The 23,058-nt window shown below is 45.0% G+C and overlaps 1 protein-coding gene and 1 long non-coding RNA gene across 5 annotated transcripts in view; one reads left to right on the top strand and one right to left on the bottom strand.

The window, feature by feature from the left end:
* pyroxd2 (pyridine nucleotide-disulphide oxidoreductase domain 2) overlaps window positions 1-22,640 on the bottom strand; it is a 68,894-nt gene extending 46,254 nt beyond the window's left edge. Inside the window, exons 1-4 of one of the 3 annotated variants that reach the window (XM_063071407.1) lie at window positions 22,280-22,640; window positions 18,320-18,339; window positions 7,946-8,039; window positions 1,422-1,495 (exon numbers count right to left, since the gene is read on the bottom strand). In XM_063071407.1, the coding sequence (XP_062927477.1) occupies window positions 1,422-1,495; window positions 7,946-8,039; window positions 18,320-18,339; window positions 22,280-22,397 (306 nt within the window). In that variant the 5' untranslated portion in view covers window positions 22,398-22,640. Of the gene's footprint in view, window positions 1-1,421; window positions 1,496-7,945; window positions 8,040-18,284; window positions 18,340-22,279 lie in introns of all 3 variants that reach the window. The other 2 variants (XM_063071408.1, XM_063071409.1) reach the window with 2 other exon arrangements.
* LOC134358848 (uncharacterized) lies at window positions 1,406-18,273 on the top strand. 2 transcript variants are annotated; one of them, XR_010020966.1, is made up of 4 exons: window positions 1,406-1,526; window positions 2,243-3,202; window positions 9,991-10,135; window positions 14,875-18,273. It is a non-coding gene; the product is annotated as an uncharacterized LOC134358848 (long non-coding RNA). The 2 variants fall into 2 exon arrangements; XR_010020965.1 differs by having other exon boundaries at window positions 1,423-1,526; window positions 2,295-3,202.
* Window positions 22,641-23,058: the final 418 nt, after the last annotated feature.

Below are 23,058 nucleotides of genomic sequence, written 5' to 3' on the forward strand. Positions count from 1 at the left end.
TCTCTCACTAACAAGGCATTTTCACCCACAGAACTGCTACACACTGAATGTATTTTTGTTTTTCGCACCACTCTCTGTAAACTCCAGCGAGTGTTGTGCATGACAAACCCCAGGAGATCAGCAATTTCTGAGATACTCAAACCACCCTGTCTGGCACCAACAATCATTTCACGGTCAAAATCACAGATCACATTCCTTCCCCATTCCAATGTTTGATCTGAACAACAGCTGAACCTCTTGACCGTGTCTGCGTGCTTTTACACACTGAGCTGTCTAGGCTTACACATGTTTGGCACAGCTTTGTGGGCCGAAGGGCCTGTATTGTGCTGTAGGTTTTCTATGTTTCTACGGGACAGTTTACAAAGACCAATTAATCTACCCATCACGTCTTTGGACTGTAGGAGGAAACCAGAGCGCCCGGGGTAAACAGAGACTCCTTACAGAGGGCGCCGGAATTGAACTCCAAATTCCGACACTCCGAGCTGTAATATCATCGTGCTGACTGCTGTGCTACATTGGTGGACTCCCGATCTCACAATCTACCTCGCCATGGCCACATTAACCTGCACCACACTTTCTCTGTAGCTGCTACACTTTAACCTGCATCTGTCATTCATCGAGCTGCTGCCATATGACTGGCTGATCAGGTGTGCTTTGTTCTACCTCAGTGCACTGTGTAAGGGCTTGATCTGTATGAACAATATGCAGGACCAGCTTTCCACTGGATCTTGATACTTGTAACAATAATAAACCAATAGGTTTGGACTAGAAACATTTAGTCATCTGAGCCTGTATCTCCAATTCCATCATTGTCTAAACATCCATTTTTCTCAGCCTCGATCAACCGAGCCATTAACTTCGGAGCTCTGCGTGAAGGAACCACTCCCCACCCCCACTGCAAATGGCCCACCCTAATCCTCAGATGGTTCCCCCACACAGGGTTCCTGACCCTTCAGCATCCTCCCTCTCACCTGTTGTGGAAGGAGGGAAGATGTTTTATTATTTTGTACTAACCACTGATGAAGGTGATCTCAGCCTACACAGGCTAATCCCGATCAGTCCCAGCCCAGCCAATCCCAGTCTGAACCAGGCTCAGCCAATCCTAGCTCAGCCCAGCCACGGCCAGTCTCACCCCAGCCAATCCAGCCTGAGTAAAACTCAGCCAATTCCAGCCCAACCCAACCCAAGCCTGGCCAATCACAGCCCAGTCAGGTCAATTCCAGCCAATCCCAGATCAACCCTACAAACCCTGGGAAAGCGGAACCAGTTGGGGTAAACTTGCGGGAGACAGACAGGACCCACCAGGGGTATATCTGTGAGAGGCTGGGCCCAGCTTGGATTAGCCACCCAGTAGAGAGCAGGAGCCAGGTCATTAGGAGATCCACTTGCCCCCCGGACCACGTCTGTAACCGCGGCCTCACCTTCAGTTCCAGTTCTCGGTAGATCTGTGGCCGCAGTAGACTCAGCACGTAGGACGCCCGAGAAAACTTAAAACCTGTGGCGGAAGAGGAACAGGACTGAGAGCTGTGAGTCTGGTTAACTAGAGCAGTCAGTGAAATGTACAGCTCAGGACACAGTTCAACTTGAGTAACACACACACACACACACACACACACGAAATGCTGGAGGAACCCAGCAGGTCAGGCAGTATCTATGAGAGGAATAAACAGTTGATGTTTCCAGTTGAAACCCTTCATCAGGACTGGGAAGGAAGGGGACAGAAACCAGAATAAGAAGGTGGGGGAGAGGAGGAGTACGAACCGCCAGATAATAAGCGAAGCCGGGTCAGGGGGAAGGTGGGTGGGTGGGTGGGAGAGGGGAATAAATTGAGAAGCTGAAAGGTGATAGGTGGAAGAGGTAAAGGAGGGATCTGATACTAGAGAACAGTGGACAATGGTTGAAAGGAAAAGAGTAGAGTGATGGGCAGATGAGGAGAAGAAAAGGAGCGAGAGGTGAAAAATATGCTGTCACCTTATCATGTTCTCCACATTAAAATTGCACCCTGCATTAAAATTATCTCCTTACCTGCCCATCACCCATCTTCCCTTTCTCCCATGACCTTCCGTCCTCTTCTATATCAGGCTCCCCCTTCTCCAGCCCTTTATCTCTTTCACCAATCGACTTGCCAGCTCTTTACTTCACGCCTCCCCCTCTCCCCGTTTCACCTATCACCTACCACCCTGTACCTCTCCCTCTCCTCCCCCCCACATTCTTACTCTGAATTCTAATCTCTATTCTCCAGTCCTGGCGAAGCGTCTCGGTGCGAAACTTCGACAGTTCACTCTTTTCCACAGATGCTGCCTGGCCTGCTGAGTTCCTCCAGTGTCTTGTGTGTGTTACCCATCCCATTAAAAACCCAGCACTACAGAAACACCAACGGAATCTCCAAAGACCTTATCCCTGGGAGAGGAAGGATCTTCACCTCGAAGGCGTATGAAGTCATGCGATGACAGCAGATGCTGATCAACCTTGTGTTGGCCCAGTACAGCGGACCCCGGTAAGCTGCTGTGGGCAGCCCACACCCCAACAGGGGTTATGGGCTTAAGAAGAGGAAGAGATGCAGATGCAAGAAAAATGGAGGGTCCTGGATGGAGTAGGAGGAAAAGTACGACTGATGATGGAGTAGGTTTGTATAACATTGTTGTCCATAGAGCCTGTTCTGTGCTGTACCATTTGAAGTCCTATTCACACCATCTCCACTTCCCTATCACCACCCGCCACACACTAGGGGGAATTTATAGTGGGCAATTAACCTACAGACATGTACGTCTTTGGGATGTGCGAGGGAATTGGAGCACCCGGGGGGGGGGCATGCAGTGTTACATATCCGGTAAGGATGATGTAATTGTCTCGTGATAATGGGGTATTGTGATGTCACGTGATGGCATGGTATCAAAGAAAAAGCCCACCACAGTGACGCAGTTCTCATTTTTATTTTGAGTGTAACGTTGTTGCTGGCAGTTTCCCAAATCGCTGCCAGTTTTTGTTTGTTGCACCTTTGTTTTGCTTCACAGTCCAGTATCGGAGAGGAAAGACATTACCAGAGTAAGCCAAGTGAAGGATTGGGTAAAGTTAATATCGTTCAGCTTCTTGGGAATGATCAACCTTTTTAATTTTCATTTGGGAATTGTGGCATGCACATTTGAGTAAAACCCCTGTCAGGGCAGGAAGGTTTCTGCAGTGAGCACCCTCCAGTCAGAAGGTCAGTTCCTTTATTTCTTCGTGATTCCTTTGGACAAGGCATCTCTCGGCTGAGATCGACAGATTCCTCATTGCTTCGAAGAAATCGTTTTTTCAGGGAAGTCTCTCCTTAATGACTGTATAAATCCCATGGACTTTTGAATTTACCACTTTAAGTCTATGCTTGGATGAGAATTCTTTAAGAACAGTTTAAAAGTGTGACTGTTTGTTCGATATAGTCGCCTAACTGTTAACTTCCGCTTAAGTTAGTCGTTCGTTTACTTTTCGATGTTTTGAGCAAGGGTTAATAAATATTGTTGTTTGTTTATGTCACCTGACTCAATTTCATATTCATTGTTGCTGGACAGGTGACTGCGGTCACAGAGGGAACGTGCGACAGACAGTACCCGAGCTCAGGACTGAACCCAGGTCACTGGAGGTGTGAGGTCACGGCTCTGCCAACGTGCCTGCGGTAGCCATGCCCTGTGACTCATGGACAGAACATGGTTACTCCCGCTACCACAGATGCGTCAGTTCAGAGGGTGACATACTGCCATCTGTTTATATCAAAATAAACTTCATTCATAATAAAGAATAAGCCAGGGAACACTTTTTCATTGTCATTCAATGTGTTAACAAGTGTCGGACTGTTGCCCACTAGAGTGCTACATGACTCTTCTCCATGGATTGTCACCTTGTCGTGGTGGAGAAGCTTGTGTGGTCCTGTGATCCTGAGAGCAATGCCGTCTGGGGCTATGCTCCTGGTAGGGTCACCCATGGCGGTAAGGTCGAGGGTGAGGTCCCTGACAAAGAACAATCCAACCAAGACCTCAATGGTGGAACAGGCGGACGAAGTTACATTGAACTCAACGGCTGTGAAGGCGGATGAAGGCTGCAACAAATCCATCAGCTCCAATCGTCGTGGTTTCCATGCCATTGGAATCAGTTGGTTTATTTGTGAAGTATCGTGTGCTTCTTGGAGGGCAACATCAAGTACACGTTAAACAAATACACACACAGGGGTCTTCGCTCTGTGGGCCCCTTCTTCAGAATGAAGACCATCATCCTCGACCTCGAGGGATAGCCACGATGGCTACACGACGACAATAATTGAGGAGCTTCCTCCCCCAACCCAGCCCCTTCCTCCCCAGCAGAAGAGCCCTACGCCGCGGTCCTTATAGTGTCTGCACCAAGCTTCAGGGCGTCCCTCAGCCCGTACTCCTGCAGCCTGGAATGGGGCAGTCGGCAGCGTTCCTCCGCGGACATCTCGGTGACTGCTATCTTTTTGTGGGATTGCTGGTCCTGGAGTTCGACAGCAAAAGCCCGAGTTGTAGGCCGGTGACGTACTGTCAGAGGTCTCACATTTTGTAGGGCATGGGAAATGAAGTCCTCCTCAGTGGTAGCAACTGACCTCATCATAAGGCAGGGGAATTCTCCCAGTGTCCCGTCCAATGTTTCCCCTCCCATCCACACTGTCACCATGCAGGGTTCCAGATTTCAGAGATCATGTTAAGATGGTAGGAGGAAAGTGTAGGAGGCACGTCAGGGGTAGGTTTTTTACAGAGTGGTGAATGCCTGGAACGTGCTTCGAGGGTTGAGGGGGTAGAGGCACTTTAGGGACATTTAAGAGATTCTGAGGCACATGGATAATAAAAAACAGAGGGTTATGTGGGAGAGAAGAACTAGGTTGATCTTAGGTTAAAGGGTCATCATAACATTGTGGGCTGAAGGATTTGTACTGTGTTCTATGATGGAGGTTATTCGCTTGTTATCACTTGCAATTTGTTGGATCTTGCCATGTCCTAACACTGCAACAGAACATTCATGGCTCTGTGTTGGGATATCTATCCTATTACTGACCACAGAAACCCACTAACCTGCTGGCTACTTTATGAGTTACTTATTACTGTATCTTTTACCAAACACAGTTAATCATTGCTTTGTCCTAACTCCTGGTCCTTGGACTGGATGGAATCTTCTCCCACTGACAGAGTCACACGTAGTCACGATGTAAAGGGCTGTGCATTTTTAAAGCATCTTTCACCATCTTTCACATCCCAAACCAATCCAGAGCTCACAAAGGACTTCTTAAAGTGTATCACTCTTGTGATGTTGGAAACACAGCACAGAATCTGTGCAGAGGAAGATCCCATAAGCAAGGTACTGATGGCCCAATATCAAGACACACAAAATACTGGTCAGGCAGCATCTATGGAAAAGAGTAAACAGTCAATCTTTCAGGCCGGAACCCTCCTTCAGGACCCAATAACTCAAGGGGTAGATATTAACCCCGGGAGAACATTAGCTTCCAACTTCCATACGACACAAGGTCACACCTCTGTGACCACTTTGTTTAATCCGAGCAGTCAATAACGTTTCTTCATTAGTGTCGGTGCTTAGGAGTGTGGCCAGGCAGAGATTGTTTAAATCAAAGTTCAAAGTAAAATTTATCAAAGTACGCTTACGTTATCATGTACAACCTTCAGATTCATTTTCCTGCAGACATTCATCGCAAAATAAAGAAATACAATAGAATTTACAAATAAGACCATAAGACATAGGAGCAGAATTGGTCCATTCAGCCCATCGTTTCCATGCCCACTCTATCTTCGCCTTTCAATATTCAATGTTTCAATGAGATCTCCCCCTCATTCTTCTAAACTTTAACGAGTGCAGGCCCAGAACCATCAAATGCTCCTCATACATTAACCCTTTCATTCCCAGGATCATTCTCGTGAACCTCCTCTGGACCCTCTCCAAGGCCAGCACATCCTTTTTTCAAAAAGGAGCCCAGAATGGCTCACAGTACCCCAAATGCGGTCTGGCCAATGCATTACAAAGCCTCGGACTTACAATGCTTTCCGTAAGCATTGACAAACAACCGATATGCCAAAGAAGAAAAATTGTGTTAGTAAAAAGTAAGACTGAGGATACAAGTGACTCCTTCACTTTCAAACTCTTTGCTAGATGTGTGTCCATGTGGGAAAAATGATGGCTTCCAGGCCCCTGTCACATTAGTTCCCATATCCCAGTCTGGACCTCTGTGATCTTTGTTTCATCACTGTTCCAACAAAGTTCAACACAAACTTCAGGAACAGCACCTCGCCTTCTGAGTGAACACATCCATGCCTTCCAAACTCAACTCTGAGTTCAGCAATTTTGGATAATAATTCTCCTTCGCCCACTTCTCCTCCACTGGGACTCAAGCCTACAACCAAGGGACAGTGCTTCACTCTCTGTACTATTGCCAACATCTGACGAGTCTGTCCTAATGAAAGGACGTGTCTCAAACCACTGGCAGCTTATTCCTCTCCATAGATGCTACCGAGCTGCTGCGTTCCTCCAGCACATTTGCGTTGCTCTGGATTTCCAGCATCTGCAGAATCTCTTATGCTTCTGATTAACCCCTGGTGGCAGGAAAGAGACACAGTGAAAAACTTTTGTGTACTGTTGATACAAGTCAGCTCAAAACACAAGTGCATCGAGGTAGTAGCAATGCAATCTCTTGAGTCGAGTATGACATTCTCACAAGGAGTTGTCTACTGGTGGGTCCTCGGGTGGCTGTAGAGGCTGATCCGGGATCCACCTATTCTAGTAAGAGTAAGTGGTGGCTGTGGTTAGCAGTTGGGTCTTTTGGTTCATGCTCTCCTTTCACAGCCACCACGTGTTCTCTACAGCACAGCGGAGGTCGACCTCGTGTTGGACAGCTCCATCTGGAACTGACCTCCTCCAGGTGTGTCCGTGTCTCCCCAGTTTATAAATGTAGTGCTGAAATCCTTCAGGCTAATTTTAATGTCACCTTTGAAACGTCTGCTTTGCTGAAGGCAACAGTGAGGTAGTACAAAGGGAAAAGCAATAACAGAGCGCAGAGTAAAAGCGTTGCAGTTACAGAGAAAGTGCAGACAGACAATAAGGTGCAAGGTCATAACCAAAGAGACTATAAAAATCAAGATTTCATCTTTATTAGACAAGTTGATAAAAGTTGGATAGAATTTGTCGTGGAGCTTGGTGTTATACGTACCCTCTGACTGACATGGGGGACAAGGGAGAATAGCCAAGCTGGGTGGAGTCTTTGATGACGTTGATAGCTTTCTTGAGGCAGTGGGAAGTACAGGCAGAGTTGATGGAGGGAAGGTTTATTTTCTTGATAGACTGGTACTGTTCATGGACCACAGCGCAAGGAAAGGGCAGGCATCTGCAGTAATCCATCATCCATTCATTTTGTTACTTGCTGTATTAGAGCCCCCCCATCCCTCCTTCCCAATCTCAGACCTTCCTTTTCATTCCTTTTCCTCCCCATCATCGTCCCCCTCCCCTGCCCTCCCCTCCACTCCCCAGCGTCCTCCCCCTCACCAATTCTAAAACGGATTTCAATTTTAACCACTCCTAGTTCAGAGGATTAGCCGGCTGGTGGTGTAGCGGCATCAGCACTGGACTTTGGAGCGAAGGCTCCCGAGTTCGAATCCCAGCCAGCTCCTCTGGCACGCTTCCCATCCATGCTGGGTTGAACGATGAGCTAGCAACTCGAGCTCGTAAAAAAAGAAATTGTCTGCTACAGAAACATCAACAGCAAAAAGTTGATGGCCTGTGCTCCCCATGAGTTTAAAAGACAATTTCCTTTTAGTTCAGAGGAAAGGTCATTGATCTGAAACGTTCACTCCCATTCTCTCTCCATGGACACTGCCTGACCTGATGAGGACTTCTGGCATGCCACACTTTTAATTCTGGCTGACACAGCAAAAGCCAAAGCAGTGGCCACACTCACCTGGAATGAGTTCCTCCGTGACAGCCGCCCCACCAATGACGTGCCGCCTCTCTAACACGGCGGTGTCCACTCCAGACTTTTGGAGGTAGGCAGCCTGCAAGAGACACTGGAGTTCAGAAGAGCGAGAGAGCAAGGGGACCTGGCCATGAGGATGTCTTTTATTGTGGGGTATTCTGGAACCAAGGGCCACTGTTGTAAAATAAGGGAGCACCTACTTAAGGCAGGGGATAGTCGAGCTTATAGCATTTGCGCCTGTACACAGAGATGCAATAGTAAACTTACTTGCAGCAGCATCACAGGCACATAGCATTATTGACAAAAAAAACATAAATTAAACATAATAATGAACTATTGGCCAAGTGGTTAAGGCGTCGGTCTAGTGATCTGAAGGTCGCCAGTTCGAGCCTCAGCTGAGGCAGCGTGTTGTGTCCTTGAGCAAGGCACTTAACCACACATTGCTCTGCGATGCCGGTGCCAAGCTGTATGGGTCCTAATGCCCTTCCCTTGGACAACATCGGTGTCGTGGAGAGGGGAGACACAGCATGGGCAACTGCCGGTCTTCCATACAACCTTGTCCAGGCCTGCGCCCTGGAAACCTTCCAAGGTGCAAATCCATGGTCTCATGAGACTAACGGATGCCTATAAAGATTTTAACAAGAAAGAACATAATTTGAATTTAAAAATACCAATTCTATTTAACACTCAGGGCATTGTGAACATGGAACAGTACAGCATGGGACAGGCCATTCAGCCCATTACATTGTGCTGCTTTTGAGGCCAATTTATACTAAATATCCTCCTTTGTATCATCCATATCCATCCATTCCCTTCATGCTTATGTCTCATAAACTCCACCAAATTGGCTGCTTCCACCACAACTCCTGGCAACCCATTCCAGGCAGCTACCAATCTGTGTTTAAAAAAAAAACTTGCCCTCACATCACCTTAAAACATTCTCCCTTCTAACCTTAAAAGCACGTCCTCTGGTGTCTGACACACTTCTACCCTCTGAAGAAGATTCTGTCTGCCTATCTTATCTATGTATCTCACAATTAACTTCAAAAACCTTTATCAGGTCTCTCCTCAGCCTCCAGTACTCCAGGGAGAACAACCCAGGTTTGTCCAACCTATCATACCTTCTAATCCAGGCAGCTTCCTGATAAACCTCCTCTGCATCCTCTCCACATCCTTCCTATATGAACTGCATGCAATACTCCAAGTGCATTCTGACTGAAGTTTTACACGGCTTCACTACGACTTCCTTTTTCCTTGCAGCCTACTGGACTCAAGATCTGCAACTCTCCTCAGGCAGGAGGTACAGAAGCCAGAATCACCACATCACCAGCTTCAAGAACACCTACATCCCTTCAACCATTCGGTTCTTGAACTCAATTAGCAAGACCCAAATCAATACCTCAGTATAGCCACATAAAATCACTTCATATTATAATGGACTTAGTTTGTTTTAATTGAATTATTTCTTGTAAAAATTGTGTATAATTTATATTCAATTTGTTTTTCTTGTAAATGCTACTTATCTGAAACAATGTGCCAGAATCAGGTTTCTGGGAGTTGTTGGAAACCACTATTTTTAAAATATTTTTTATAAGATGAATTAATGTAAGACTAAAGTTGTAGTATAATTATTTGTACTTTTTAACAAACTCATTGTATCATTTTAATGCATGCAATGACAATTGTCTAAATGACAATAAACGAGGACTGAGTGTCCTCATAATCTAATCTAATGTATTTTTCACACTTTCTGCCTTACGGGCAGGAAACAATATAGCAGTTAAACTAATGGGTTTTCAGCTTTCTTGTGTTTCATTGGCTAAGTTCTAGCACATTACCCTTGTGATATAATTGTGCATAGTTATATTTTATCTGTGGAATTTTCTTATCTCGATTATAAAGATGATGGATTTTTTCAGAGGCGCCATCTTTATTTTATCTTCGATTTCTGACTTCTTTTCATTCACTTTAGCTTTATTTCTCAGTTCTTTAGTTTGCTTAGTATTTGTATGTTTTGTTTGTACTTTAAGAATTAAGACTGCCCTTCATTCTTGAGTCCTGGAAGAAACCCAAGGACTACAAAATAGATGGAGATCCAACAATATGGCGCCCGAACACAGGACAATTTCTTGAAGGAAAACCGGACAAAGAAAGGAAGTTTTAAACGTGCAGCTGGTAGGTAAAACATTCCTCTGTTCCTTAATTGTCCGGGAATAAATATCTTCAGTACACCATTTAAAGGGTGTTTAAGAGTGGGTGGATTCTGTATTTTATTTGTGGCGGATTCAATAAAAAATTTTATGGTTGTACAACTTGTGTAGGGCCTGTATAAAATATCAGGACCCCAGAGTTTAATATTACAATCACAACAGAACTAGAGGGTACAGCCTCAAAATTGAGGGGCGACCTTTTAGAACAGAGGTAAGGAGGATTTTCTTTTAGCCAGTGTGTAGTGAATCTGTGGAATGCTCTGCCACAGACTGCAGTGGGATATATTTAATGTGGAAATGAATCATTTCCTGATTGGTCAGGGCATCAATGGATATTGATGCAGGTGTATGGGGTTGAGTGGGATCCGGGATCAGCCACGATGAAATCACGGAGCAGACTCGATGGTCTGAATGGCCTGATTCCGCAGTAATGTCTTATGGTCTAACAGGGTTGTGAGATTTTTGACATCTAAAAATGAAGAGAACTTAAGATCGAGTCTAATACAATGGCCAAAGCTTTGAAACAAACCGGCAAATCCCTCAGGTCCCAGCTGAGAGGGACTGAAATCTTAAGCGCTTACTTAAGTGACGCATATAAACTTGTTACCATTGGTAAGGAAATACGAAAGATGAACAAGTTGGGTCTTTATTCTTTGGAGCATAGAAGGTTGAGGGGGGGACTTGATAGAGGTATTTAAAATTATGAGGGGGATAGATAGAGTTGACGTGGATAGGCTTTTTCCATTGAGAGTAGGGGAGATTCAAACAAGAGGACATGAGTTGAGAGTTAAGGGGCAAAAGTTTAGGGGTAACATGAGGGGGAACTTCTTTACTCAGAGAGTGGCAGCTGTGTGGAACGAACTTCCAGCAGAAGTGGTTGAGGCAGGTTCGATGTTGACATTTAAAGTTACATTGGACAGCTATATGGACAGGAAAGGAATGGAGGGTTATGGGCTGAGTGCAGGTCGGTGGGACTAGGTGAGAGTAAGAGTTCGGCACGGACTAGAAGGGCCGAGATGGCCTGTTTCCGTGCTGTAATTGTTATATGGTTAAATGTGCTATCGAAGCTATGTCTAGCGAGGACCGGCTTATAAGCGATATTGAAACAAAACATCATTGAATCAGAAAGATCAGAAAGATGGTGGGGAACTACGAAAATAGCTTGCACACTAGTGACCTTAACGTTGCGAAAGCGCAAGCGTGCTGAGATATAAGCACAAATGGGTGCGTTAAAACACAAAAACACTGATTTTTGAGTATCAACGTGTGAACTGCAAGTAAATGATTTACAGAGTCAAATCTGTGGACTGTATCGGCAAGTAAATTATTTAGAACATCAAGATAGTAAGTTGCGCCAGCAAATAGGTGATTTGACTGACCAATTGGGAGAAAATGAAAAGATATATAATATGCTAAAGGAGCAGTATGAAAAAGACAATAAAAAAAATTCTGAAAAGCAGATCTCTGAGTTACTGGAACGGGTGAAGGAACAGAGTGCACAATATGTCCGTGGTTAGGAGCTCAGAAGTGAAATCAGGTAAATCTACGCGGCATCGGTGGGCAGTGTGAACAGTGACGTCAGTCACGTTGGAAGGCTGCCAACACCGACGAGTTCCCCAAGTACAGCGCCACCTTCAGAACTCCAAGGAACTGCAAGGTGTTAACAGTCACTTTTGTTGGAACAACACGGACTAGACCGAGAAAAATACACTTTGGGAACTGTAAATGGATACTGACTCAGAGACCTCTAGTGGCTGATGATGACAGTAGTTAGGTCTTTGGTCTGGCTGCCATGAAATATCTGTCCCAGTGAAACACGCAAGACTAATGGTGGAGATTTTGTAAAGAGACAGGAGGTTTCCAATCACCAGCAACAATAAAAACTGGCAAATTGGACCATTTGTCCAAGGAAGTTCCACATCCCAAAAGAAAAGGAAGCTTAAAGACTTCGGTTGAACTTCAACGTATTAGGAATATACTGTATACCAACTGCATTCAAATTTTAGCTGCTCTGCTAACAACTCAGCAAATAGATCAGTTGGCACGGTGAATTGAAGATTGTATAGGAGAGGATAAGTGGAATTTACCAGATGATTGAGATGTAATTTTTTTAATTGGTTGGAATGACAACCCCCAACACAAGGTGACTGCAAACAAAAAGCTGCAGGTGATGTTTCTGAATATGAAACCCGCTTCAAGACAGTTTAGATCAGCTACTCAGGAGTTCAAGAAACAACTGAAGATAATATGGAAGAATCCACAGATAGCTCTCTGAAGTCAACTTTCATGGATGGTTTGAAATCAGATGTTGCCAAAACAGTGAAGCTAACAAAAGCAAATTGGAGTGAAACTGCCCATTTCCTACCACAATCTGGTGCAAACTGCCAAACAATACAGCAGATATCGAAGTACAAATAAGATCTGAACAGATGAGCTAACTGCCTACACCTGCTAACCAACAGAAGAAGTGGAACTGGAATTCACAGCAATATACTAATCTACTCGTTGGAAATGAATGCGATGTACTTTATTTGCTTGAATATCTACCCCTCAAGGGACACAAAGCAAATTTGGACGAGGCACATTAAAACATGAGGAAGTGGCTTATATGGGTTGGGCAAATGGGAAATCACTGAAGATCATAGAAAGGCTGTTCAATCAGCAAAACCACCTACAACAGTCCAGCAACTTCGATCATTTCTGGGTTTGTGCAACTACAACAGCACATGGTTCGATTCACATGTGGAAATTGCTTAAACCCCTCACTAGTCTGTTGAAAGGCAGCAAGCACTCTGATGACCCTGAGTACTTAGTATCACCTTTAAAGCTTTCCAAACTTTAAAGGTGATACTAAGTACTGCACCTGCGATGGGAATCCCTGATACGGAAAGACCATTTACCCTGTTTGTTAAGAAGAAGCATGGCTACATGACACCAGTTTTAACTCAAGAACATGGATTCCAACAGCATCCTGTTGGTTATCACTCTGCCAAACTGAGCAATGTAGCGTTAGGATGGGGTTAGCGTCTACGAGTAGTGCAGGCAACCTACCTGTTTCAAACAGTGTGCTGGATCAGACGTTAAACGTTTGATGCCCACCCTCAGTGCATACTTTACTGACTATGAACAGAGCATCTCAAGTGACCACTCCTCAGTAGTCCAAGTGGCCCACTGTTCTTGAGGTACCTGATATCATCATCCAATCAGCAAGTCCAGCCACACTGTTGCCAGTGGACATGGAAGATTATGATGATCATGGCCATGTTAGAATAAAAACATGCCAAGAAGATGCAAATTACCATAAAGGAGTCCCTTTGTTGAGCCCAGATCTGGTTCTGTACACTGACAGCTCCTCAGTCACTGAGGAAGGAGTTCAAATGTCTGGTTGGGCTGTTGTCAGAGAAAATGAAAATGAAGTTATGCTGCAACTGTCCAGGGTACTGGTGAGGCTGCATCTGGAGTACTGCGTGCAGTTCTGGTCTCTTACTTGAAGGATATACTGGCTTTGGAGGCAGTGCAGAGGATGTTCACCAGGTTGATTCCAGAGGTGAGGGGGATAGACTATGAGGAGAGATTAAGTCGCCTGGGACTGTACTCGCTGGAATTCAGAAGAATGAGAGTAGGTCTCATGCTGTTGTTCAGTCGTTAAGTCAAGTCCGACTCGTCATGGTCTCATGGACTCCTACACACCAAGCCTTCTTGTTGGAAACTGCCTAAGATCCCCCAAGGTCATACATATTGTCTGAGTAACATTATCTATCCATTGTAGCCTTTGCCGCCCTCTCCTCCTTTTACCTTCTGTTTTACCTAACATGAGAGTCTTCTGCAAGGAATCCTGTCTTCTCACGGTGTGGCCAAAATATTTGAGTTTTGGAGATCTTATAGAAACATATAAAATTATGAAAGGGATGGATAAGATAGAGCCAGGAAAGTTGTTTCCACTTGTAGGTGAGACGAGAACTAGGGGACATAGTCTCAAGATTCGGGGGAGTAGATTTAGGATGGAGATGAGGAGGAACTGCTTTTCCCAAAGAGTGGTGAATCTGTGGAATTCTCTACCCAATGAAGCAGTGGGGGCTATATTTATATTTAAGACAAGGTTGGATAGATTTTTGCATAGTAGGGGAATTAAGGATTATGGGGAAAAGGCAGGTAGGTGGAGATGAGTTCATGGCCAGATCAGTCATGATCTTATTGAATGGTGGAGCAGGCTCGATGGGCCAGATGGCTGACTCCTGCTCCTATTTAACCATATAGCCATGTAACAATTACAGCACAGAAACATGCCATCCTGGCCCTTCTAGTCTGTGCTGAACTCTTACTCTCACCTAGTCCCACCGACCCACACTCAGCCCATAACCCTCCGTTCCTTTCCTGTCCATATATCTGTCCAATTTAACTTTAAACGACAACATCGAACCTGCCTCAACCACTTCTGCTGGAAGCTCATTCTACACAGCTACCACTCATGAGTGAAGAAGTTTTCCCCCTTATGTTACCCCTAAACTTTTGCCCTTTAACTCTCAACTCATGTCCTCTTGTTTGAATCTCCCCCACTCTCAATGGAAAAAGCCTTTCTTATGTTCTTATATAGTGATGGCCTTGGGAAACATGGCTCCTGATACCTCTGCACAACAGGCAGGACTGAAAGCTAGCAGAAGGAAAATCAGCTAATATCTACACAAATTCTTGATATGCTTTCAGAGTCGTTCATGACTTCAGGAATTTATGGAGACAAAGAGGATTTCTTACAACCATGGGAACTCCAATCAAGAATGGCCAACTACTACGAGAACTTATCAAATTCACGCAAATACCATCAGAAGTTGCAATATTAAAATGTAAAGGTCACTCTAATATGACCACATTGGAAAGCTGTGGAATCGCATGAAACTGCAAAAGGGGCAGCGGAGCAGGAATAAAGAAATAAAAGAAAGCCCAATAACTGAAACCAAGTTAAACACTGTGTCACAGATGAACATGCAAGATCAGTGATCGAATGAAGAAGTGATACTGGATGGAAAATGGTAGGTTACTAAATGACGATGGAGTATGGAGATATGGCACTAGTCATACACTGGTGGCCCCAGCTGAGCTGCTTCCTTACCTGGCACAGCAGATACACTCCTTAGAACACATTGGAGTGCAAAAGATGGTCAACAGGTTCTCTCAGGGGTGGTGGAATCAAAAGTTCAGGATGCAAGCTCGACAAACAGTTGAGAGATGTATGACATGGCAGAAAACAAGCCCTGCATCAGTGGAGAAACTACCTCAACTAAGTACTCCTGCCCCACCTGGTCCATTTTTACATCTACGTTTCTTTACCGAAGGGTCAAGGATATTCAGATGTGTCAGTAATGGTGGACAAATTTTCAAGATGGGTGGAAGCCATCCCAGCAAGAAAAGTTCTTGCCACACACACACAGCCAAAACTCTGATTAGGGATGATATTCCTAGATGGGGATTTCCATGTCACATTGACTCCGACAAAGGAACACATTTCACTGGGAGTGTTTGTCAAGAATTATGTTGACGGATAAACATTGAATGGTCTTTTTATTGTCCACATCATCCAGAGTCATCAAGTTAAAAGAATGAATGGCGTCACCAAACAACAGTTGACTAAGTGTCACGAGGAAGGTGTACCATGACCTACATCTCTGTTTGGTTTGATGCAGCATCAGAGCAACCCCGACAAGAGAACAAAATTGAGTCCAGTTGAAGAGGTGACAGGAGTGACCTATATCACTACTGGGAGCTCTCAGTCTCGGACAGGCTGATATACACATTATGGCAGACAGCTTAACTGATTATTGCGTGAAACTAACCCCAGCTGTTCAGTCTGTTTCCCAGCAGATTACTCCTCACTGAAGTAGTCCATCAGAGGAGGACGGACCATAAGTGGAAACACACCAGCCACTGCAATTGATCCAAAATGACTCCAGACAAAGACAAGTACTGTGAGATGACTTCAAGTACAAATATAATTATTGGACATCTTTATTGAACATTATGGACTTTATTTTGATGCTTGTTGTTATTATATTTTTTTGCCTATTTCCCTTATTCATGACACACTGGTTGAAATGACTGACAATAAATATGCAGTACTATAAATGATTTTGAATAGTTTTTGATTACTCTGTAACGTAGATACTTAAAGTTTTATTTTCGTCCCTGAATTTTCAGATGTGATTCTGCCAGTGTCCCTTATAGAATCAAAGGGGGGACTGTTGGAAACCATTGTTTTTAATACTTTTTATAAGATGAATTAATGTAAGACTAAAGTTGTACTTTAACCATTTGTACTTTTTAACAAACTCATCTATTTTTCACAGTATGTGGTGGTTCATCCCCAGCAAACAGTATAGCAGTGAAACTAATGGTTTATCAGCTTTCTCATTTTTCATTGGCTAAGTATTAGCACATTACCCATGTGACATAATTGTGCAACCAGTGATTGGTTTATTTTATCTGCAGAATTTTCTTATCTCGATTATAAAGGTGATGGGATTTTTCAGAGGCACCATCATTATTTTCTTTTATCTTCAACTTACGGTAACACGAGGAATTCTGCAGATGCTGGAAATTCAAGCAACACATATCAAAGTTGCTGGTGAACACAGCAGGCCAGGCAGCATCTCTAGGAAGCGGTACAGTCGACGTTTCAGGCCGAGACCCTTCGTCAGGACTCAATATACGGTGTTGCTCCTCTGAGTGTGGCCTCATCGTGGCAGTAAAGGAAGCCATGAACTGACGTGTTGGAATGGAAATGGGAAGTCGGATTGAAATGGGTGGCCACTGGGAGATCCCACTTTTTCTGGTGCTTGGCAAAGCGGTCTCCCAATCTACATTGAGTCTCACCGATATACAGGAGGCCACACCTGGAACACCGGACACAGTAAATGACCCCACAGACTCACAGGTAAAGTGTCACCTCAATGTGAGGGACTGTTTGGGGCCCTGAATGGTAGTGAGGGAGGAGGTGCTGGGCAGGTGTTTCTCCATTACTTCCACCATCCCCAGCAGGATCCCACCACACCCCCACTTTCCACATGTGACTCCCTTGTCCCTTCATCTCTCCCCACTGATCTCCCTGCTGGTACTTATCCTTGCAAGCGTAACATGTGCCACACCAATCGATTTCCCAGCTCGTTACTTCACCCTCCCTCTCTCCCAGTTTCACCTATCATCTACTACTTTGTACTTCTTCCTCCCCTCCTCCCACCTTCTAACTCTGACTTCTCATCTCTTTTCTCCCCAGTGCTGATGAAGGATTTTCCCTAAAACATTAACCATTTACCCTTTCCCACCGATGCTGCCTGGCCTGCTGTGTTCCTCCAGTTTTCTGTGTGTGGCCAGTGATAATAACCAGGATTCGGATTCTGAACAAGATTCAGTTTTGAGATTAAACCAGGGTGACCATGATGGTGGGACAGGTTTGAGGGGCCGAGTGGCCTAGGCCTGCTAGTAATTCATATGTTTGTACATTCAGCAAAGGCCAGATTTCGAGCTTCCTGTAATCCTGTTCCAGCAGAACACATTTGAATACACTCTGAATGACAGCACCTTGTGATGAGATAACACTGTTATATAACATCCCCAAACGTCCCACAGTATGTCACAGGAGCACTTTCAACTAAAACCTGACACCAAGCAATGCTGGGAGGTACCTGGGGAAGGGATCCAGACCAGGATCCCTGGCCCACCGTGCCCGCACTGACCATGTCATCCATCCAACTGATCTCATCTGTCTGCAGAATGAATGAACTGAGATGGGCCAGCTTGCTCCCACCTCCAATTGTCCTGTCACCTCTGAGCCCCTTCAGTTATTTCAGAGTCTCTCTGATTATATCTCCTTGTGTGCATCCAGGATGCCTTGATCCACCCTCAAAAACAATCCCCCCCCCCCAACCCTTCTCTCGCTATCCAAGACCAAGTCTACAGCCTTTCCCAACACCGTTCCAAACCAAGCAGCGGGAACTGGGGAGTCAGCCTGGCTTCTTCTCCCTTCTCTCCTGAGGACCATTTGCCGTGGGTACACGGTGCAGGGAACAGACAGTCTGGGCTGTGCCTGGTGCTAATAACTCCCCCAGTTCAAGCAGGAACAATACCTCAATTAGAGTGGAAGTCAAGAAGGTGTACGTACGGCAATGAGACCATTGTGTCCTAGAGAAACGAAGAAAACATGTCAGTGTCCTGTTGTTCACAGTGAGATTGCACTCAGCATAAGCAAAGTAACCTGGTGATGGCGTCAATGAACAACAAATACACTTATATAGACACAAGAGATTCTGCAGATGCTGGAAATCCATACAAACAAACTCAAACACACTTCTCTTCTCCTCACTTACCCATCATCTCCCTCCAGTGGCCCACCTCCTTCCCTCTCTCCCATAGTCCACTCCCCTCTCCTAAGATTCCTCCTTCTTCAGCCTTTTACTACTTCCACCTATCACCTGCCAGCTTCTGACTTTACTCCCCTCCCCCACACACCCACCACCGTTCCCTCTAAGCTGCACAGGCGCACGGCGCACAATAGCTGAAATGCTCCCGTGCGCATAGCCTTTGTTGCCGCACAGCTGGAATTGGATGTGGCTATAAGTTTATGAAATGTTAATAATTTCCTTTGTTGTACTGCATTTTATTATAACCTTTGATCAATAAATGTGTGATTTTTCATTTTCATTCTAAATATTCATAGTAGAATATTACAGAAAAAAACATTTAGAGTGCTGGTCAGTTTTCAGGTGACAAACGTTTTCAGCTCAGAGCAATGTTTGGTCCGCACAGTTGTAAAAACAAAATAGGGGGAATGTTGCCCATCTTTCCTCATTCCAGCTGCCCTCTCACCTCTTCTGTTCTCGTTACCCACCCATTGCCTGTGATGCCCCTTCTCCCATGGTCCACTGCCCTCTCCAATCAGATTCTCCTCTTCTTTTAACTTTTAATGGTGGTTGACAGTCAAACTTAAAGGTGCATTAGCACCACCTGACTGGAGTGTGGTGTAGGGAAATAGGGGGAAAATCCTGCTACTTCTCTTTTCAAATGAAAATCACCCCAAAAAGCCCTATAGAGTGTAAACAATGCAAGACGATGCTGTGAATTAAAGTCACTCCCATAACTTTACAAAGTTTTAAAATGAAAACTATCAACCCCCAAAGATTGTAATGAAGCCTGCATTTGATTTTTTTAACCTTATGCTTCACGCTGTAACAGTATATGTCCAAATGTTTCATAATGAAGACAAAACTTGCACAATCCAGAATGATGCTTTCCAACAAGATACAAGAAAAAATTAAGCCTAGTTTGCCCAATTCTAAGTCATGTCAAAACAATTTGAACCATCGACTGTACCTCTTCCTAGAGATGCTGCCTGGCCTGCTGCGTTCACCAGCAACTTTTATGTGTGTTGCTTGAAATTCCAGCATCTGCAGATCTCCTCGTGTTTGCGTTTTTAAATTCCTTTCCTTCTTGTTTTACCCCCTTCTCCCATAAACCCAACAGTTATGTGTATTCTATAAAGGTGTGTGATTTTTCAATTTGCATTTTAAATATTCATATTACATAAAAATTAAAATGTCGCACATTTTTCAGGCTGTAAAAATTTCCTGCTTAGAGTAATGGTTGGGCTATGCAGCTGAAAAAAGAATTAGAACATTGCCCCCACCTTCCCCCTCACCTGACCACCTGACCTGCTAAGTTCCCCAGCATTTTGTTTTTGTTTCTCTACATTCATATAGCACCTGTACAACAGTTAGGGCTAGGAATTGAATGCAAAAAAAAATTGGACATCATTCACAAAGTTTGTCAGGGCATATTTTCTGAAAATCAGAGTAAAATGTTATAAAATTACGCTAGTGGCAGTGGTGAAAGCAGATACAACAGAGGTGTTTAGGAGGCTCTTGGAATATGTGGGTAATGCTGAGATACAGACATTATGTAAGCAGAAGGGATGAGTTTAGTTAGGCATTTAATTTCTAGTTTAGCACAAACATTGTGGATCAAAGGTTCTGTTCCTGTGACCTATGTTCTAATACTCGAGAGAAAATAAAGACATGGGAGATGACACCAAAACAAAATTGTTCTGATGCCCATCTCAGTGCTGGCAAAGGGTAGACTCTGGGACAGAGAGTTCAGAATCAGAATTAGTATCACCAATATATACTGTGAAATTTGTTAACTTAGCAGCAGCAGTACAATGCAATACATGATAAATGTAGAATAACTAAATAAATTAAAGTATATGCATGTATATTAAACAGTTAAATTAAAAATAGTGCAAAAACAGAAATTTAAAAAAAGTGAGGGAGTGTTCACAGGATCAATGTCCATTTAGGAATCGGATGGCAGAGGGGAAGAAGCTGTTCCTGAATCATTGATATGTGCCTTCAGGTTCCTGTACCTCCTGCAGTTACACTGAACGCTGACCAATGCACAGCCTCAAAGTCAGGGTGAGGCCTCTCCTGTAGTGTAGGGTAGCCGGGTGAGATCAACACACACAAAAATGTGCTTTTCTCAAATGGCACAGAGATCAAAAGTCACGGGCATTAACAGCATCGATGGAAATCATAAAGAAAGCACACCAGTGGCTCTACTTTGTCTGGAGTTCGAGGAGATTCAGAAGGTCACCAAAGACTCTTACATATCTCTATAGACGCACAATGGAGAGCATTCTGACTGATTGCATCAGTGCCCATCATAGAGGCTCTAAGAGACAGGATCGCAAGAGGCTGCAAAGGGAAGAAGACTCCCCCAGCTCTCCCCACCATCAAGGCCACCTTCTCGGGCAAGAAGTTGGCATCCATTACCAAGGACCTCACCACGTTCTCCGCTCGTTACTACCATCAGGGCAGAAGTACAGGAGCCTGAAGACACACACTCAGGAACAGCATCTCTCCTCCACCACCAGATTTCTGAACAGTCTATGAACCCATGAAGACCATCTCATTATTCCTTTCTCCCCCCCCCACTGTTTTTTGATATTTATAGTAATTTTATGTTTTTGCACTATACTGCGACTGCCAGACAACACACTTTATGCCACATTAGACAGTAATAACAAACAATTCAATCTACCCTGACATACGTGCTCTCCAAATCCCAGCATAGAGGCAAAAGGAAAAGAGCGCGTGGGAGAGTTTTACAGGAGCAGAGCTCCAGCCTCGATGGAGTGACAGAGTCAAAATCAGGATCAGGTTTATCATCCTTCAACAGGACCGGAAAGGAAGGGAGAAGATGCCAGAATAAGAAGGTGGGGAGGGAGACTTCATGAAGTGTCTCAGCCCGAAACATCAACTCTCCGTAGACGCTGCCTGACCTGCTCAGTTCCTCCAGCATTTTGTCGTGTCTAAGCCTGTTCTATCACTGTCTCCAAAGAGCGTTTAGGTGAGGGGAGGGCATGTGGCCGGAGACAGACAAGGCCAGACACTTGGTTCTCCAAGTATGCCACCAGCTTCAGTTGGTATCTGGAGAAGGTAAAACTCCATCATCGCCCCCACCGGTGACAGTTTGTGCCCGTGGGGTGAGCAAGCAGCAGAACACAGAGTGCTCTCATTGAGGAGGGGGACGAGTTACAGATGGTGGCTAGAGTAATGCTTTATAGTGCCAGAGATTGGAAGATCAGGGTTCAATTCCCACCTGTTGCCTGTAGGAAACATGTACATACTCCCCCGTGATCACGTGGGGTTTCCTCCGGGTGTTCCGGTTTCCTCCCACTTGCCAAAGTACAAGTTAGGACGAGTAAATTATGGTCATGCTACGTTGCCCCTGGAAGTATTGCGACACTTGCAGGCTGCCTCCGACTGTGTTGGCCATTGATGCAAAACCATGGATTTCAGTGTATGTTTCAATGCACCTGAGAAATAAGTATTTTCACCGCCCCCCCCCAGAGACAGACACTATCTCTCTCTCCGCCTCCGCCCTTCGCAGACCTACACACATTCACTAAACAGCCACACGCAATACATTCACCCGCACACTCGGAGCAGAGAGCAGTGTAGTTACGGTGTTGCCCTTTTCTCCGCGAACTCCGTTTACAGTGTTGTAGACCCTCTCTCTCCCCACTTCCCCTCCGACGTTTGACAGGGGTTGTTCAGCGAACGCTCACCTCCCCCGATGACCACGGCGTCATACTGCGCCCGCAGTCCGGTTCCGGCGCTGCCCCGCGTCCCGGGAACCCTCGGCAGGATTCGGCGGAGGCAGACCCGGTCCCAACCGATCGCCATGATCCTGAAGAACGGAGCTCAGGCCCGCCTACAACAACAGAGGGGGTGGCTCCAGCCCTAACCAGTCGGCCCTTGGGCTCGGCACAATTTATACTCGGCTCATCACCTCCAAACTAGCTCCTGGAGCGACACACAATCTGCTCGAGGATCTCTTGGCCGAATTTAAGGTGGTGACGAATCTGCTTATAGGAGAGAAGTTGAAAAGTTGGCTGAATGTTGCTAGAACAACGTCAGAAAAACTATACAGCTGATTATCGACTACAGGAGGAGGAAGCCGAAGTAGAAATCGGAGGGGGAGTGGGTCTGCAGGTTTTAATTCCTTGTCGGTATCACGAGTCACCATAAGGGAAAGCACGGCAGCGCCTCTACTTTCTTAAAGTTTGCATGTCATCTAAAACTTTGGCAAACTTTTATAGATGCACAGAGGAGAGTATAGTAACTGGTCGCATTCTGACCGAGTATGGAAACACAAGTGCTCAGGAATGGAAGAGACTAAATAATTTTAATTTTGAGTTATTAACTTCAAACTTTCTGCATAATCACTCAAAGAGTTGAAGTGCACATGCATGTAACGAGAGCTGTATAACTCCTCTCCTACCTCGGGCCAGGAACTTATCAATCACCCCTGCTGTGGACCACTTTCTGGAGGTCCAAGACGCCA

This window comes from Mobula hypostoma, chromosome 19, assembly GCF_963921235.1.
Source record: "Mobula hypostoma chromosome 19, sMobHyp1.1, whole genome shotgun sequence".
Taxonomy (NCBI): domain Eukaryota; kingdom Metazoa; phylum Chordata; class Chondrichthyes; order Myliobatiformes; family Myliobatidae; genus Mobula; species Mobula hypostoma.